The 18,937-nt window shown below is 45.9% G+C and overlaps 1 protein-coding gene across 4 annotated transcripts; it reads right to left on the bottom strand.

Moving 5' to 3' along the window:
- Window positions 1–752: 752 nt before the first annotated feature.
- LOC148431185 (uncharacterized) lies at window positions 753–18,840 on the bottom strand. Of its 4 annotated transcripts, none has more exons than XM_088466231.1 (3): window positions 18,704–18,840; window positions 13,803–14,292; window positions 753–2,467 (listed from the first exon to the last, which is right to left on the bottom strand). In XM_088466231.1, the coding sequence occupies exons 2-3, from the start codon at window positions 14,272–14,274 to the stop codon at window positions 1,308–1,310; spliced, it is 1,632 nt and encodes a 543-aa protein (XP_088322357.1). In that variant the 5' UTR covers window positions 14,275–14,292; window positions 18,704–18,840; the 3' UTR covers window positions 753–1,307. The 4 variants fall into 4 exon arrangements, with proteins under 4 accessions (XP_088322357.1, XP_088322361.1, XP_088322358.1 ...); XM_088466235.1 differs by having other exon boundaries at window positions 753–2,464; XM_088466232.1 differs by lacking the exon at window positions 18,704–18,840 and adding an exon at window positions 18,406–18,500.
- Between the last annotated feature and the right edge of the window lie 97 nt (window positions 18,841–18,937).

The following is an 18,937-nucleotide window of genomic DNA, read 5'->3' as shown; positions in this document are numbered from 1 at the left end:
CTGCCTTTCCGTCTCCCAGCCTCCCACCAATCAGCGGCTGCAGGAAGCTCTCGTGGAAAGCAAAGAGGCGTCGCTTTCGAGGTGCCAACCCGGTGCTGATTGGCTGTGATTTACGAGCCTGGAATCCACCTGTTGCAGAAAGTAGGTCTGGGAAGAGCGCCCAAATTGCGAAATGTTCGCCAAGGGCATACTAGTGTTGTTAATTAACTGTATAATTGGATATTTAAATTGCCCTCCGAAAGGTATTACTGTATCTCTGTAAATATGAATGTAGGGGAGGAGCCAACGGGTGCCCAAATTCTGTGACCTAAAGAGAACTAGTAATTTTCCAACTTTACCCAAAAGGATTATAATTGATAACATGAGAATATCTCTGTTTCTGAGAAGGGTACTTTGTAGATCAAAACTTCATTGTGCCACTTCGCAGCAAAACTAGTCCCTTAATCTTTATAAATTGGAAGACTAGCAATATAGGACTGTTAAAGGTAGTGATAGCACTTATAAGTGGTCAAACACCCTCTTACCCAAAAATGCACTATGGAGTGCAATTGGCAAATAAGGGATGACCCAACAAAAAATGTGTTAAATAATAAAATGATATATTAGTTAGATTAATGGCATCATATTACAACTCGTTATTTTCCTGGATAAACAATATTTAAAAATAACAATTGTTTTGACTATTGTAGGCAACAGTGTTTAAATGAATAACTAAAAATGCAAATAACTTAAACAAAATAATTTAAAGACACAGTATCACAAAGTAAAAATCAGGCTTAAAAAATATAACAAGAAGAACATTTTCTCACTATATTAAATGTTCAAAAAAATCATACAAACTCCACTGCCACAAATAATTATCAGTAAAAGTCTTATATAGCCATGATGGAGAAGAAATATTCTTTCTGGAATTATTATTATTTTTAAAGTTCGTAGCTTGAATATTTGTTGTTAAAATCTCTCTTTGGGCAGAAAGCAGATGTATTATAAGAAAAAGAAATCTACTGCATTTTATTTTTGCATATATATTAGAAAATTTTTTGGAACTTTGCAATCCACAGCAGTGAAAACATGGGTACTATACCATAAAAAGATGTTATAATCATAATGGGTTACAAGGGTAACTGAAACTCCAATGAAACAAAAAATCATATAAAAAACCAGCAGCCACAAAGTAGGTGCCTCTTTCTACAAAAATATTTTCCAGCATGACCAAGTTTTATCCATCAGGGCTAAAGAAGATATTTTCTGATATTTATCTTGTTTATTTGATTTCATATTACTGTATCTCTTTTATGTATTTCAGCTCAGGGAAATGGTTTCTCACCTGTGTGAGTTCTTTGATGTTTAACAAGATCTATTTTCTCTGTAAAACATTTCCCACACTCAGAACATGGAAATGGTTTCTCACCTGTGTGCCGTCTGTAATGTCTAAGAAGATTTGATTTCCTTTTAAAACTCTTCCCACATTCAGAACATAGAAATGGCTTCTCACCTGTGTGATTTCTCTGATGTGTAACAAGTTCTGATTTCTGTGTAAAACATTTCCCACACTCAGAACATGAAAATGGTGTCTCACCTGTGTGAATTCTCTGATGTCTAACAAGATCTGATTTCTGTGTAAAACATTTCCCACACTCAGAACATGGAAATGGTTTCTCACCTGTGTGACTTCTCTGGTGTGTAACAAAATGTGATTTATGAGTAAAACATTTCCCACACTCAGAACATGAAAATGGTGTCTCACCTGTGTGAGATCTCTGATGTCTAACAATATATGATTTCTCTGTAAAACATTTCCCACACTCAGAACATTGAAATGGCTTCTCACCTGTGTGACATCTTTGATGTTTAACAAGTTTTGATTTCTGTATAAAACCTTTCCCACACTCAGAACATGGAAATGGTTTCTCATCTTTGTGACTTCTCAGATGTGCAACAAGATTTGATTTCCATGTGTAACATTTCCCACACACAGAACATGGAAATGGCTTCTCACCTGTGTGACTTATCTGATGTGAAACAAGATACGATTTATGTGTAAAACATTTCCCACACTCGGAGCATGGAAATGGTTTCTCACCTGTGTGCCATCTCTGATGTCTAAGAAGATTTGATTTCTTTTGAAATTTTTTCCCACATTCAGAACATAGAAATGGCTTCTCACCTGTGTGAGTTTTCTCAAGTGTAACAAGATCTAATTTATGTATAAAACATTTCCCACTCTTAGAGCATGGATACATTTCACCTGTACTATGCATAGCATTATATGAAGTATCAGGACAAATGTTGTCATTATTATTATTGGTATCAGATGATATATTTAAACTGCGAGATACTGGATTAATATTTTCAGGATGAGTGTTTCCTCCTGAAAAATCTTGTGTGGTGATGTTATCTGTAGTGTCAAAATCTGGAGTTGAAATGAGAGGTTCCTTCGAGGTATTCCTGCTGCTGCATCCATCTGCTGGAAATTAATGGGAATTTTTATTTGTATGTATCAAACAACTGGCAACAAGTTCAACGAACACAGTTAAGTTAAATAAATCAGTGAAATAATGATGATACTATAACACAAATATTATATATATTTTGCTAATGGGACTCTTCGAATTAGTAATTCATGGCTTGAACACTCCTTTTCATAATAAGCCCCTAATATATCCTACCCAACATATGGAAAATAATAGATTTAATTTACTTTAATGGATTGCTGAAAGATCAATTCCCTACTACTTTTGATTTGTTGATATACATATGATGGGCTATATTCGGGTTATGTGGTTAAAATGTTTTCCTTTCTAAAAACATTGTTTTCTTAGTTTATCACTGTCATTTAATAATTTTTAATATTCTTGCTGCTTACAATTAACTAATTTAAATAAAAGAAGTTGTATTAACTGTATCTACATAATATAAGTAGAGGTATGCATCCTGAAAACTCTGTCAATAGTCACGTGTGACTCCAGAAGGCAATCTGTCACTGGGAGAGGTACTGCTGGGCAATTTGCTGGTCCTGGCCGCTTGTCCTGAGTGGGTTCACTACTCAGAGTAGGGCACACCGGAAAGCTTCAGCTAGTACACTAACCACACCTGGTCCAACTCCTGAGAGTGCATGTGCCTTGGCTATATATCTTTTCCTTGGGCTTCCTACAGTGACGTCTGTTGCTGGAAAGTGGCAAAGCCTGTGAGCCTGGCTGGGGCTGGAGACGCCTCAACCAGCTCCACAATGGTCCTACCTCACAGCCCAGGAACAGAGAAGAAACCAAGTATCAACTACAGCCCCGTTTTATCCCTCAGTCCCATGCAGGAATTGGGTGTATTTTGAATCCCAAGATTTAAATGTCTCCTTGGCATCCTGAATTTCCTGCTGGGCTGGTGCTTGTGTGTCTACAGTCCATACTTTATTGCCAGCCAACATTCCTTCAGGGGGGGTTAGGCTAGGAGTGAGTAACAGGCAAGAGAAGTTCTCTGGTCACTGGGTGCAATTTAAGAGTCAAAATACTGTGCTTACATTTTCTAGCAGAAGTACCATATATTGCTGAGGGACGCCTCCAGTTGTCATTGCGACTATTCTGTGTGATACCCACGCAGGCAGTGGGATCATCACATGCATACATTATATTTATGTAAGGTATACAAACATCCTGACTGCATGGGCACGGCCATATTGGATTCAATCAGGTGAACACTCTCATCCTGTCACCTCTCAGGAGCTGTGCTCACATGAGTATGACTACCAATAGAGAGGGAGAGCACCCTATTTAAACCAAACCTTGTGAGCTACACAAAATAGCTAACTTTTTATGAAGAGGAATCTCCTTTGCTCTGGGGTTTAGCAATCTTATGCTCTGTTCCTGTCTTTACCTGCAAGAGCTTTAATTTGCCTGCAAGTTTCTCTTATTGCCCTGTAACGTGCTCCTGACATCTACAAGTACAAGTGGGCATTTACAAACAATCTGTCACCTGCAAGTACTTCTGTCGACTGTAAGCAAGCCCTGAACTCCCGTCATCTATATCACTCCTGTGACTCCACTAGTGTCCCGCAAATCCACCTGTTACTGCCGCTGCTACTATTGCTACTAAGTATTCCTCATTCCATCCAGGAATTCTCCTTCAGAAAGGACTGACCCAGTGTTTATCACCCAGCATCTGTCCTCAGCAATCCTGTCTCCGATTACCCCCTTCTCACGACCTCATATCGGTCCACCTTTTAGTACTTCTAAGGTGTAGTTGTCTGATTTCTGAGTTCCAGTCATCTGTTAGCTGGGGAAAGTGCTGAGTCTCAGGTTCCTGATCCAGGTCTGTGCTGGTGAGAGGGGCCAGGATCTGGGTATCTTCCGATGCACTGGTCTGAGTTCTCCACCTCTAGTCTTAGTCCTGAGTTCGTTATTCAAGGCTAGTTCTATTTTAATTCTGAGTATCTACTTGCCTGTAGCCCGAGTTCCCAGTAGTGGGTGCAGGCATCTAACTCCTAGGGATCGGGTGCTGAGTTTGAGTTCGCCACAACCAGTTCTACAGCATCCTTTCAGTGAATCCATTCCCTAATCCCAGTCCAGTCTCTGGTCCCAGGGTCATTCCCTATGCCCAGTGCTACTCTAGGTACAGTAGATGAGCAGAAGAATCATTAAACCTCTATGTTTCAGCTTTCAATCACCTTCAACTAGGCCCGCAGGTGCCTGACAAGGATCAAATAATGACTGAAGAGCCTGTGGAAACAATTCTAGTACTGAAAAACCAGAGGATGCTGTTTGCATTCCAGTGTGAAGCCAGGACCTGTGCATCACATGGAACAGAAGCTGCATCAAGCGTTCCAGTCTTGAATGCATAAGTCACACTACAGGCAGAGAATATAATACAAGTCTCAGTAGGGACTAAGCTTAAAAGTAATCATGACTAAAAAAGAACAAGAAGGTTGTAAAAACAAAAACAATAATAATAATAGCAACAGCAGACTCGCACATCATGTGTTCGAACTAGGGGCCTTGATTCAGCAAGGAACGCAGATGCGAATTTGCACACACTCGGACGATGTTCACAATCTGCACATGCATCGCAATGCGCATGCGCGAACCAGACATTGCGATTGGGAAAGCGATCGCAGTGACTACGCAGCCACATCACAGAGTGACTGACAGGAAGTTCCGTTTGTGGGTGGTGACGGGTCGACTGAACGCAGATGTGCCAGCTCGTTTGAACGCCGTTGCAGGGGCATGCATAAATTAGCCATTACGATGCCATACGCAGCCCGAGTTCTCACTGCGTGCAGGAAGTTTAGCGTAAGGTCAGGTCAACCACAACTCTGCATATGGGTCCGATGGTTCTCGATGTTACGGATGTTTTCTCAGTCTTGCAAAGTATTACGGATGTGAGAGAAGGGAAGTGGGCGTCCTTATATTGTGCTGCGAGTGCATTGCGATTGCACTCATTAGCATATTTTCGCTGCTGAACTGCGCAAGCGGGTGCGTGTGTGCAATATTGCGATCCATAGTCATTTAGGCCCTAGGAGCATATCAAAGCTGGCAGAAAATTATACGTAATGTGCCCTCAAATAAGGAACAGAAGTACAAAATAAAAGGAACTAGTTCTGAATTAAGGGCGTTGGTTAAATAGAGACACAATAATAAAATTGGGCGGCTGGTCGGGATACAAAACCACATAACTAGAATTACATGTTATAACAGAGTAGCACAGCCAGAAATGTACATAGGGAGGCTCTGGTAAAACTATCAAATCAACCTATAATTGGACAACTATAACTAAAAAAAAAAAGGAATAGAACTAAACTAATAATATAATACAGAGATGGTGTACTGCAAAAAGCAAACAACATATGAACCAGAAGGTGAACAAAGAAGTTCAACCAATTAGAGCAATGCTCTGAGACAAACACTAGTAAAATATAGGAAATCAGCATAAGTTGTAATGCAGTATACAGTAACACCAAAAATCATTATAAAGTGTTCATATTGGTATAAACACTAGTGTCATGAAATGTTTATTTCAGAAACCTATTTATACCCCTTTTCCACCTAAATTCCGGATCAGACCCGGAATTTTGCCATCGTGACCCGGAGTGCGCTGTTCCCATAGAGGGGTTTCACGGGCTACGCCAGTGTTAAACCCTACTAGTTACCTGGGTTGGATTGCCGGGTCACTCGACCCGGCGATCCAACCCTCTGCCCTTTTACACCAGGGAGCTGCCCGGGTTAACCCTTCAAAAACCCGGGTTTTAGCTCCGGTGTAAAAGGGGTATTAGAGAGTTGAATTCATTTAGTCTTTTCAGTGCAACAATATTTAGCTTATAGATCCACCTGGATTCAAGTTGTTTCGGTTTTAGCTACGTTCCCACCCCATACATTTTAATTAGGGATGTGCAGGCTCGGATAGGTTCGAGTTTGCACAACGAGCTCGTATTTTTCCCTCCAAAAAACGGGACTCAGAAAGAGGCAAAACGTCATCTTGCATGGACAAACATCATCATTCCTGGACAAGTCCAGGAATGATGATGTTTGTCCATGCAAGATGATGTTTTGCCTCTTTCTGAGTCCCGTTTTTTGGAGGGAAAAATCCGAACTCGGTGTGCAAACTTGAACCTATCCGAGCCTGCACATCCCTAATTTTAATGAGGCCACTTGATGGCCAAATTACCGAATATGTTTGGCAGCTGATTTGTCTGAGCAACGGTTGGTATAAGCTGACCATAAGGAGGAACAGTGAACTGCCATTTTTTCTCCCACTCCAATCCCCAATTTGTATTTTTTTATGCATTTATTTTAATGTATGAATTCATTTTGAACTTTTCATTATTTATGCACTCTCTTATCAAGGGTTAACCTTTGAATGACTGTTTGCAGAGTGAAGTGATTTAGAGTTACTTCTTGGGAGCAGTACTTAGTATTCAGGGATATTATTAGGACTGTGGAGTGAATTATTATATTATTCATTTTGCGCCTGATCATTTGTTTAGTATTCTGACCGTCCGCCCAATTTTTGATATTGAGGCTCTCAACGCCCTTCAATCAGAACTAGCACCTTTATTTTGTGCTGATAAGTTCCTTATTTTAGCGACTTTTATGTATAATTTCAGTGTTTGCAAATAGAGACCGGGGACCCACTTTTTCAGAGTGGGCGGGTCCCAGGGGACACGCTCCGCTGCTGGCCCAATCCCCTCGCTCTCGTTATATGACTGATGTCTCCACCTGCAGGGAAAACTATAAAATGGAGCCATTTCGGCCCGAGGAGAAGTGCGCCTAGTTACCTGGCGTGGAGAGTGTTCCCGGCGACTCCCGGCGTGGGGACTGTTCCTGGCCCGAAGACTGTGCCTGGTCGGAGACACCCTGGCTCCCGGCTTGAAGACTGCACTCCCGTCACAGGTAAATGTAAAGAGGGGTAGTGCGGTATCGGGTGGGGGTAGGTGCGGTAGCGGGTGGGGTAGGTGCGGTAGCGGGTAGATGCGGGTGGTGGTAGGTGCGGTAGCAGATGGGGGTAGGTGCGGTAGCGGGTGGGAGTAGGTGCGGTAGCGGGTGGGTGCGGACTGCAGAGGCGGGTGGGGGTAGGTGCGGTAGCGGGTGGTTGTCAGTACAGAGAGGTAGTGTGGTAGGGGTTTGCACTTACAGTTATCAAGAAGAAATGTACTGTGGTGTGGTGCTTGTAATACAAACAGGGGGGAACTTGCCATGGCGTCACTGAATGAAAACAATTCAAAGGAGAGCTGCTCTCCCCCATATTAGTGACCAGTCAATTGGCCTAGGGTGGGGCAGGCGCGTGTGTAAAGGGTTCACCTGGGAGCTAGGGAATCGGTTCAAATCCCTACAGCGGCTGGCCAACATGGCTGAAAATCCTGATCGTCCCAAGGTATTATCTAACCTAACCTCCCCCCCCTAACCCTAACACTCCTTAGGGGTGCCTAACCCTAATCCCCCCTCTAAGTGCCTAAACCTAACCCCCCTTCCCCGCTGCCTAAACCTGTCCCCCGAGGGGGTGCCTAACCCTAACCCTCCCTTCCCCTAACTTCCCGGGGGTGGCCTAACCCTAAGTCCCCCCCGGGAGCCCTAAACCTAACCCCCCCCCCCACCCGCGGCTGTCCGCAGCGGCGCCCGGCATCACTTCGATCGGGAATCTAGATTTAGACACCTGTCATTTAACCCTCGCCGGGATAAAGCAGTCGGGAAGTCGGCTGTCGGGATTACGGCTTCCCGACTGCATACTGGATCTAGGTTTGTTGACTGCAAATGAAGTGGTGGGGGGGAGGGTCCCCTGGGCTGGCTGCTTTCTAAAAATGGATGGTGGCCTGGGGTTTAGGCAGCTGCAGTCAGAAAAATAAATAAAATTGTGAGGAGAGGGAGGAGCAGGGGGGTAAGGCTAGCTATTACAACAACAAAAAAAGTGCAATGAGTTATGTGATGCATGGGGATGGTGCAGCTGCTAAGAAAATGGTGTGGCTGGGGAGCTGGCAGCTGGAACATAAAAGACAAGGTGGGGAAGGGGAGGTCCAGAGTTGCACAAATGTTTAAAAAAAAGACCATCATGTGCTGCTGAGATGCAAATGGTGGGGGATGGAGCTTGCTAGAAAATTGTGTGGGTGGAGCTGACTCGTGTTTAAGTTGTTAGATTTTCCTAAAAATTTCATTCCGATGGGACCCAGAAAAGGTCAGGTAGGACCCCAATTTAATCAAGTGAGGGTTCCCCGGGACCCACAATTTTTTTGGCTCTCCGCGATCACTGAATTTCCTTCCAGCTTTCAAATGCTCCTAGTTGGAACACAGGCGGTTTGCATGCTATTATTATTTTTGTTTGTACCACCTGCTCGTTGTATCAGATAGTACTTCTTTTAGTCATGTTTACCTTTAAGCTGGAACACTTGCGGTGCTAGCCTGTCACTGGCGTTGTCCCCACTGACACTTTGTATTTTTTTCTCTGTCTGTAGGCATTCCAGGCTGGATGCTTGATGCAGTTTCCGGTCCGTCGCGCTCAGCCATCGCAGAGTAAGTGACAGGTAGCCAGCGTTTGGGGGTGGTGACGGGGGAGTGGTCGGAGAAACGCAGGCGTGCCTGTTCGTCTGAACACCATTACATTGGCGTGCATAAATTAGCCATGGCGACGGCATACGCAGCTTGAGTTCTCACTGCGTGCGATGAGGTTAGCAAGTAAGGTCAGACCTGCTGTAATTGTGCGTGAGGGGCCGATGTTACTCTATATTTCCGATGTGTACGCAGGACTGCAAGATATTACGGATGTTAGATAGTGGTAGTGGGAGGCCGTGGACGTCTCTATGCTGGCAGTGCGATGGCGTTACGATAGCAACCATTAACATAATTTTGCAGCAGACCTGAGTGCAATTACGGAGCTGCGATTGCAATAGTGATCCGTAATGAATCAGGCCCCATGTGACATGCACAAGTACTGGCTTAAGACTTCCAGGACCCACGTGTTCCATGCTGGAACACATACTGCCCCCTCCAGTTTTTCAGTACTAGCTTTGTTTCGACAGGGTGCTCACCTCCCACTGTAGGTGCCCTGGCAACAGCAGCCCCAAACATCTCCCTTACTCTCCGCAGAAGCCCGTTCAGCTCTCTCCTAACAGCTGCTTAGATCAACTTTCTCCCCTGCTGCACTTTTTCACCCCATCATGCTAGTGCCCGTCCACTAGTGAGCCGAGGATCTTTACCCCTTGGTACCCTGGTCAGTCACCCCCAGCGCCCCGATCAACTTCTCCTGTAGCTGCACTATCCAAAGCAGCCCCAATCAGCTCCCTTGATTCCCCACAGCAAATTGTTCTGCTCCCTTCCCACGTGGCAGCTACCCTGCTTAGCTATTTTCCCGCCACTGGTTCCTTGATCAGGTACTCCTCTCTAGTGCCCCAATCTGCTACCCCCGCTGTAGCCCCATCTGCTCTCCCTCAGAACATCTGATGCCCCTGTTCACTGTCCCCCACCCCTGCTGGTGTCCCAGGTCCAATGCCCCTGCTGGTGCCCTGAAGACCTCCACCCCCTGTTGCTCCAGAAAGCCACCCCAAGTGCCCCAATCAGCTCCCACCTTCTGTGCCCTTATTCACTCTCCACCACTCATGCAGGTGCCCCTGTCTGCTATCTACCACCCCACAGGTGCCTCTATCCACGGAACCCTGGTGTTCCAAAGATCTCCAATACTTAGTGCCACAGTCAGTCACCCCCCAGTGCCCTGGTCACCTCCCCCTGTAGCTGCACTGTCCACAGCAGTCCTGAACAGCTCCCTGCAGCAGCCTGTTTAGCTCACTCCTGGGAGCTGCCCTGCTCAGCTGTTCCCCCACTGGTTCCTTGATCAGCTCTTCCTCTCTGGTGCCCTGATCAATGACTCCATGCCACATCTGCTCCCCCCCATCCAAACTGGTAACTCTGGGCATGATTCAGCATGGATCACTATTGCACACTGCTCAACTGCGAGCAGCTGCAAAAATATGCTAACGAATGCAATTGCACAGAGATCGCAGCACAACATAAAGACGCCCACTTCCCCTCACACATCCGTAATACCCTGCAAGACATGCGATCGCACCTCTGCCATCGTGCACTACGATGCACAAGCATGTGCAGTACGCCAGGATCGGCCGCCTGCGTGAATATTAGTAGTTGAAAATCCATGCTGAATCAGGCCCTCTCTCCACTATCACCAACAGCTGCTGGTGCCCAGATCCACTCCCCTTGCTTGTGCCCTAAACACCCCCCCTCGTGCAGTGATCAGCTCCCCCTTTAAGGTTTCCTTGCCACAGAAGTATATTTCCCCCATAAGGCAGCCGTGGTCAGCTCACTCCCTCCCAGCAGATGTCCTGATCAACTTCCCCTGACAGCTGCCCCCAGTCACCGACCCAAACAAACATGCTGCTCCGATAAGCCATTTTTCGATAAGCCTAATCCTCCCACTGGTACCACAAAGAGATCTCTACACCCCCTAATGTTGCACTTAGCCCCCCTCCAATCAAGGATAAACCCCCTGAGCCCTGATGATTCCCTGATAAGATCCCCCGTAGCTACCATCATCACTTCCCCCTGGAACTGCCCAGATCAGCCCAAGTGCTCATCAGCTCCACACCTAACTGGTGATGCTCTGAAGAGCCTCCCTACCACCTCTGGTGCTCCGATCAGCTCTCCTGGTGGTGCCTGTGGGTCCAACTGTGACGGAATGCCATTTTCAGACCTCACCAATCAGTGGCACATTTTGAAAATGGTGCAGTGAGCAAACCAACCATGGCTTTCCACAGCACATATCGAAGATTGGCATGGCTTGCTGTGTCACTGCCCTTCCCCCTGGCGCTGGCTTGTATTAGCTAATTCGTCAATGGAGAGGGAGCAGTGATCAGCTCTTGAAGACTGAAGAGGAGAGAAAACGCAGGAAGTCCGGGAAGTGGTGAAAAGAGATTAACCAGACCACCACCCACTAGGTGAAGATTAAAGCACAAATGCCCAGTAAAAATCCTGAACAACAGCGGAGGATGTGTGGCAGAGAGAATTGGTGAACACCACCATGGATTAGCATTAGACATATCTTTTTTTCAGTTTCCCATAGCCTTGAAAAAAGGACACAGAGATGTGCTAAGACGTCGAAATATATGGACTGATATTTGAGTTTAGAACTTGTCTTGATGGCACATTTTGCACTCTTTTTCAATAATGTTGACTGCAAACACAGAAATGTATTTGCTGCTATGATCTTATGGTGCTACATCACTCTGCGTTATCTGTGACTCCTTGGTACCGCTTCTACCACATCATTATCGGCACTACTATCTACAAGATACGGCGCCAGTGTGGAGCCAAATATATAAACACATACTGCGTCCTCTAGTTTTTCAATAATGACAGCTGCAGCTGTTGTTGCCCCACCACTGCAGGGACAGCAGTGTCCCTGGCTGCGCCAGATGCTGAGCTCTGGGCTGTGCACAGGAGGTGTTGCGATGTTTGCTCAGTAGAGCCGATAGGGAGGTGAGACACAGCGCATCAGCACTAGGATGATGCGCTGTGGGATCTGTCAGGGATCGCCGGAAGGGGAAGTATTTACTCCCCCACTCTGACAGAGGGCCTGATTCAGAGCCGCTCGTAAGCTGCCGCTCGTTCGCTCCGAGCGATGTTCGCACATCTGCGCATGCGTATAGGTTGTAATGCGCATGCGCCAACCAGTCAGTGCTGTCGGAAATCGTGTGCTCACAAAATAGAGAATGCCTGCTAATTTGAGTGACAGAATGAGGCGTTTGTGGGTGGTAACAGGGGAAGGTGCTTGAAAACGGGGAGTGGAGATCAGAACGCAGGCGTGCCAAACGGTCAAAACGGGCGTTTTAAGGGTGTGCATAATTAACAAAGCAGCGTCAATGACCACGTCACTTGGTTGTCTTTTAGTCTGAACTGCTCGCATGATTGCGGTAGGAAAATGCTACCACAAGAATAGCGAGCAGTTCAGACACCTTTCGATGTACTCGATTAATCAAATAAATAGCGGAGATGACGTATGATGCGAGCGGCCAGGGGGCGTCTTTACAAAATAGCGAGCGCATGTTTCATTTCCTCGTTCAGACATAGAGGCGTCAACAGACCGCAAAGAGCGAGCGCTTAATTTAAATATCCGGCCCCTTTTTCAGAACGACCGTCCGCAAATAGCGTCCGGCTCTGAATCAGGCCCAGACTCCTAAGATTGCTTAACAAAGCAACATGGTTCAAATGCTGCGGGACTGTAAACGCATTGTCTGGGACAAGAGTACCATGGCACACAAGGGAGGTTTTGAGCAGAACCCGCAAAGACAAAAGGGACAACAATGGAGTGATGGTGGTGTCACCGTGCAGCTAGATAGAGACTTACAGCAGACTCTGGCAGTAGTGCTGAGGGGAACTCGAGCTTACGACAGTAAGGCATGCATCAAGGCATCATATCCTGTGGCCCCTCATCTGAAAACTCTCTCTCAGGAAAAACGATTGGTTGCGAAGGGCAACATCTCCACTTCTAAAAACCCACACTTTAGTAAATATACACCGGAGACTACATTCCGTCACTGATCTGATTGCACTTCCGCTGTCTCTTATAAAATGTGGATGGATCTGCAGCAATCTACTCCTAATAAGATTCACAAATCTTCGAACTGCTCACTGACAGAGTAGGGTTTAGGATAAGTGATTGCTGCAATGACTGAGCAAGGAGAATATGGGACTGTGGGTCTGATTCAGAGCCGGACGCTATTTGCGTTTGCTCGTTCAGAAAAAGGGGGTGGCTATTTAAATGAACCGTTCGCTCTTTGCGGTCTGTTCACGCCTCTATGTCTGAACGAGCGAACAAAACATGCAGTCGTATTTTGGAGAAGCCCCCTGGCCGCTCGCATCATACGTCATGTCCGCTATTTAATAGATTAATCGAGTACATCGAACAGCGTATGAACTGCTCGCTATTCTTGTGGTTGGCTTTTCCTACCGCAATCTTGCGAACAGATCTGACTATAAAACAACCAAGTGACGTGGTCAATGACGCTGCTGTTTTAATTATGCACACCCATAAAACGCCCGTTTTGACCTTTAAGCACGCCTGCGTTCTGATCTCCACTCCCCGTTTTCAAGCACCTTCCCCTGTTACCACCCACATACGCCTCCTTCTGTCACTCAAAATAGCAGGCATTCGCTATATAGCGAACAAACGATTTTCGGCCGCACTGACTGGTTCGCGCATGCGTATTAAAATCCGTACGCATGCGAAGATGTGCGAACATCGGTCAGAACGAACGAGCGGCCGCTTACGAGCGGCTCTGAATCAGGGCCTATGTTCTGTAATATGTGACTATTACTCACCTCTTCTGATATCTGTAGTGATTTCCCCCTCCTTACACTGCTGAACATCCCTCACATATGTCTCCTCTTCTCCCTTTATATCTTCTGCGTTCATATCAGTCACATACATGTCTTCTTCTAGTTCTTCTGCCTTAATATTAGTCACATAAATCTTTTCTTCTCCCTCTAGATCTTCTGCCTTCATATCAGTCACATTTGTCTTTTCTTCTTTGAGTTCTTCGGCCTTAATATTAGTCACATACATCTCTTCTTCTCCCTTTATGTCTTCTGCATTCATATCAGTCACATACATCTCTTTTTCTAGTTCTTCTGCCTTAATATTAGTCACATATGTATTTTCTTCTCCCTCAAGTTCTTCTGCCTTAATATCAGTCACATACGTCTCTCCTTCTCCCTTTATATCTTCTGCCTTCATGTCAGTCACATACGTCTCTTCTTCTCCCTCTATATCTTCTGCCTTAAAATGAGTCATATATTTGCCCTATATAACCTACAAACAATAAAATAACACATACATATCAATAACTAATATCAGACATTAGTAAAAGAGAATAATATCAGTGTGGGAGACTAATTACAACTGCTCTAGAGTCTATATAGGTAATCTGGTATTTTATGTGGCTTACAAGAATATTTTGACATTCACCATTTTTAGTATACTTTGAAATAGAACATGGAGTAACAGACATTTTTTCATGATCCTCACAGATACTGATAAATTAGAAATATCCATATAAACTTCTTTGTAAAAAAAACCCTGTTTCAATAACTGTATAATAGAAAAAAACACAGTAGAATCACCCACTTCTGTCCAAGTTGGGTTGATACTGTCCACACTTGACTAACATATCAGTCCACAATACTGGACCAGGTTGCCCATTGAACTGGATTTCCCAAACAATAATTCTGTTATCAAGAATGGGAAATTCTGTGATCAGGGGAGGCCCAGCCAAATCACAACTGATACCATATAGAAAACAAACACATCCCTCATTCTTCAGACACTGAAATAAAATTTTATTGTAACATATCCTTGTGATATACCATTAACGGTGAAGTCACACTCTGTGCAACCTAACATCATAGTAAGTGTTCATTGTGCTGTTAACTGTCCAAATGGAAGGTGGGGAAGAGCATGAGTCTAATAAGGGCTGATGGCTCCTGATGTATAAGATACACTAGAAAATAAAAAAAGACAGTGTTAATTCTAGAGGGGATTGAGAGCAGGGCGCTTTGCACCATATGAATTAATGTAACAGCAGAGACAGAGCCACCTGTATTATAGTAACGGCACATACTACGATGCCTGTATTATAGTAACAGCACAGACTGCGCCTCCTGTATTATAGTAACAGCACAGACTGCGCCTCCTGTATTATAGTAACAGCACAGACTGTGCCAACTGTATTATAGTAACAGCAGAGTCTACGCCACCTGTATTATAGTAATAGAAGAGACTGCACCACCTGTATTTAGTGTTCACTCTAGCTCCGGCGGCAGGCAGGGCGCCGGAGCTAGAGAGGACACTTCTGTGCGCGCGCCCGAAAAGTGGGCGTGGCCATTGAAAAGGGGGCATGTCTATAAGTCGCGTCCCCTTTTCGTCACTCTTGGGGGGCGTGCCCGGCACTTATGGACACGCCGGGCAGCCCCCAAGCGCTTAAGACAGGGAGAATAGATGCTGGGCGCATGCGCCCGGCGTCTATTCTCCGGCGGTGACCGGGTCACCGCACATTTCTCCACCCGCGGGACACTGCGACCCGCGGGTGAAGACGGCACCCGCAGGCTGTGAGGGCAGGGCGCTTTTTGTCCTCCTTCTGGAGGGCAGGGTGCTTTTTGCCCTCCAGAAGAAGGGTAGGGGACCGCGCCCCGCTAAAACAGCCTAGCGGGAATGCTATGTATTACAGTAACAGCAGAGACTGCGCCACCTGTATTAAAATAACAGTGGAGACTGTGCCACCTGTATTATAGTAACAGCGGAGACTGCGCCACCTCTATTATAGTAACAGAGGAGGCTGTGCCACCTGTATTATAGTAACAGCGGAGACTGCGCCACCTCTATTATAGTAACAGAGGAGGCTGTGCCACCTGTATTATAGTAACAGCGGAGACTGCACCACCTGTATTACAGTAAGAGCGGAGACTGCGCCACCTATATTATAGTAACTACAGAGACTGCGCCACCTGTATTATAGTAACAGCAAAGACTGCGCCACCTCTATTATAGTAACAGAGGAGGCTGTGCCACCTGTATTATAGTAACAGCGGAGACTGCACCACCTGTATTACAGTAAGAGCGGAGACTGCGCCACCTATATTATAGTAACTACAGAGACTGCGCCCCCTGTATTATATTAACAGCGCAGACTGCGCCCCCTGTATTATAGTAACAGCACAGACTACGCCACCTGTATTATAGTAACAGCACAGACTGCGCCCAATGTATTATAGTAACAGCACAGACTGCACCACCTGTATTATAGTAACAGCGCAGACTGCACCCCCTGTATTATAGTAACAGCGCAGACTGCGCCTCCTGTATTATAGTAACAGCACAGACTGCGCCCCCTGTATTATAGTAACAGCAGAGACTGAGCCACCTGTATTATAGTAACAGCAGAGACTGAGCCACCTGTATTATAGTAACAGCACAGACTGCGCCACCTGCAGTATAGTAACAGCACAGACTGCGCCCCCTGTGTTATAGTAACAGCACAGACTGCGCCCTGTATTATAGTAACAGCACAGACTGCGCCCTGTATTATAGTAACAGCACAGACTGCGCCCCCTGTATTATAGTAACAGCACAGACTGCGCCCCATGTATTATACTAACAGCACAGACTTCGCCCCCTGTATTATAGTAACAGCACAGACTGCGCCTCCTGTATTATAGTAACAGCACAGACTGCGTCCCTTGTATTATAGTAACAGCACAGACTACGCCACCTGTATTATAGTAACAGCACAGACTGCGCCCAATGTATTATAGTAACAGCACAGACTGCACCACCTGTATTATAGTAACAGCGCAGACTGCACCCCCTGTATTATAGTAACAGCGCAGACTGCGCCTCCTGTATTATAGTAACAGCACAGACTGCGCCCCCTGTATTATAGTAACAGCAGAGACTGAGCCACCTGTATTATAGTAACAGCAGAGACTGAGCCACCTGTATTATAGTAACAGCACAGACTGCGCCACCTGCAGTATAGTAACAGCACAGACTGCGCCCCCTGTGTTATAGTAACAGCACAGACTGCGCCCTGTATTATAGTAACAGCACAGACTGCGCCCTGTATTATAGTAACAGCACAGACTGCGCCCCCTGTATTATAGTAACAGCACAGACTGCGCCCCATGTATTATACTAACAGCACAGACTTCGCCCCCTGTATTATAGTAACAGCACAGACTGCGCCTCCTGTATTATAGTAACAGCACAGACTGCGTCCCTTGTATTATAGTAACAGCACAGACTGCGCCCTCTGTATTATAGTAACAGCACTGACTGCGCCCCCTGTATTATAGTAACAGCACAGACTGCGCCCTCTGTATTATAGTAACAGCACAGACTGCGCCCTCTGTATTATAGTAACAGCACTGACTGCGCCCCCTGTATCATAGTAACAGCACAGACTGCGCCCCCTGTATCATAGTAACAGCACAGACTGCGCCCCCTGTATCATAGTAACAGCACAGACTGCGCCCCCTGTATCATAGTAACAGCACAGACTGCGCCCCCTGTATCATAGTAACAGCACGGACTGCGCCCCCTGTATCATAGTAACAGCACGGACTGCGCCCCCTGTATCATAGTAACAGCACGGACTGCGCCCCCTGTATCATAGTAACAGCACGGACTGCGCCCCCTGTATCATAGTAACAGCACGGACTGCGCCCCCTGTATCATAGTAACAGCACGGACTGCGCCCCCTGTATCATAGTAACAGCACGGACTGCGCCACCTGTATCATAGTAACAGCACGGACTGCGCCCCCTGTATCATAGTAACAGCACGGACTGCGCCCCCTGTATCATAGTAACAGCACGGACTGCGCCCCCTGTATCATAGTAACAGCACGGACTGCGCCCCCTGTATCATAGTAACAGCACGGACTGCGCCCCCTGTATCATAGTAACAGCACGGACTGCGCCCCCTGTATTATAGTAACAGCACGGACTGCGCCCCCTGTATTATAGTAACAGCACGGACTGCGCCCCCTGTATTATAGTAACAGCACGGACTGCGCCACCTGTATTATAGTAACAGCACGGACTGCGCCCCCTGTATTATAGTAACAGCACGGACTGCGCCCCCTGTATTATAGTAACAGCACGGACTGCGCCTCCTGTATTATAGTAACAGCACAGACTGCGCCCCCTGTATTATAGTAACAGCACGGACTGCGCCACCTGTATCATAGTAACAGCACGGACTGCGCCCCCCTGTATTATAGTAACAGCACGGACTGCGCCCCCCTGTATTATAGTAACAGCACCACCTGTATTATAGTAACAGCACAGACTGCTTCTCCTGTATCATAGTTTCAGCACGGACTGCGCCCCCTGTGTTATAAAATTAGGACACTACAGTGTAACTTACCTGTACAATGAAAATGCAGCACCAGCGTCTGCTCCAGCTGTATAATAACCAGCAATCAGAGCCTCTCCTTGTAGTACAGTAACAACACAGCAGAGACCTGATCAGCTTATAGACTAATAACTGGCTCTCCAGCTGTTGTGAAACTACAACTCCCAGCATGCCTTGACAAAGTGTTCCTGTTAGGGAATTCTAAAACTGTGTCAGGGCATGCTGGGATGTGTATTTTCATAACAGCTGGAGAGCCACAGGTTGGCCAGTCCTGTTATAGACTAATAACAGTAATAATAAATATCATTACCTGCTGCCAGACACAACAATGTCCTCTCCCCGTTCCTACTTTCTTGTGTGAATTATATGATAAAGGCAGAGCTCAGACCTTGAGAAAATGGCCGCTGTCCCTAAAGAAACAACACTTACATAGTTAATGTTGCGCTGTACAGGTAAACAAGAAAATGGCCACCAACCTCCGGTACTAAGGACATATACTAGCTGTATATTCGGCTCCACCCACCTACTTTCTTTGTAACCATGA

Source organism: Taudactylus pleione, unplaced genomic scaffold (assembly GCF_031769625.1).
Source record: "Taudactylus pleione unplaced genomic scaffold, aTauple2 ptg002701l, whole genome shotgun sequence".
NCBI lineage: Eukaryota > Metazoa > Chordata > Amphibia > Anura > Myobatrachidae > Taudactylus > Taudactylus pleione.
This window is presented reverse-complemented; position numbering and strand designations above follow the sequence as displayed.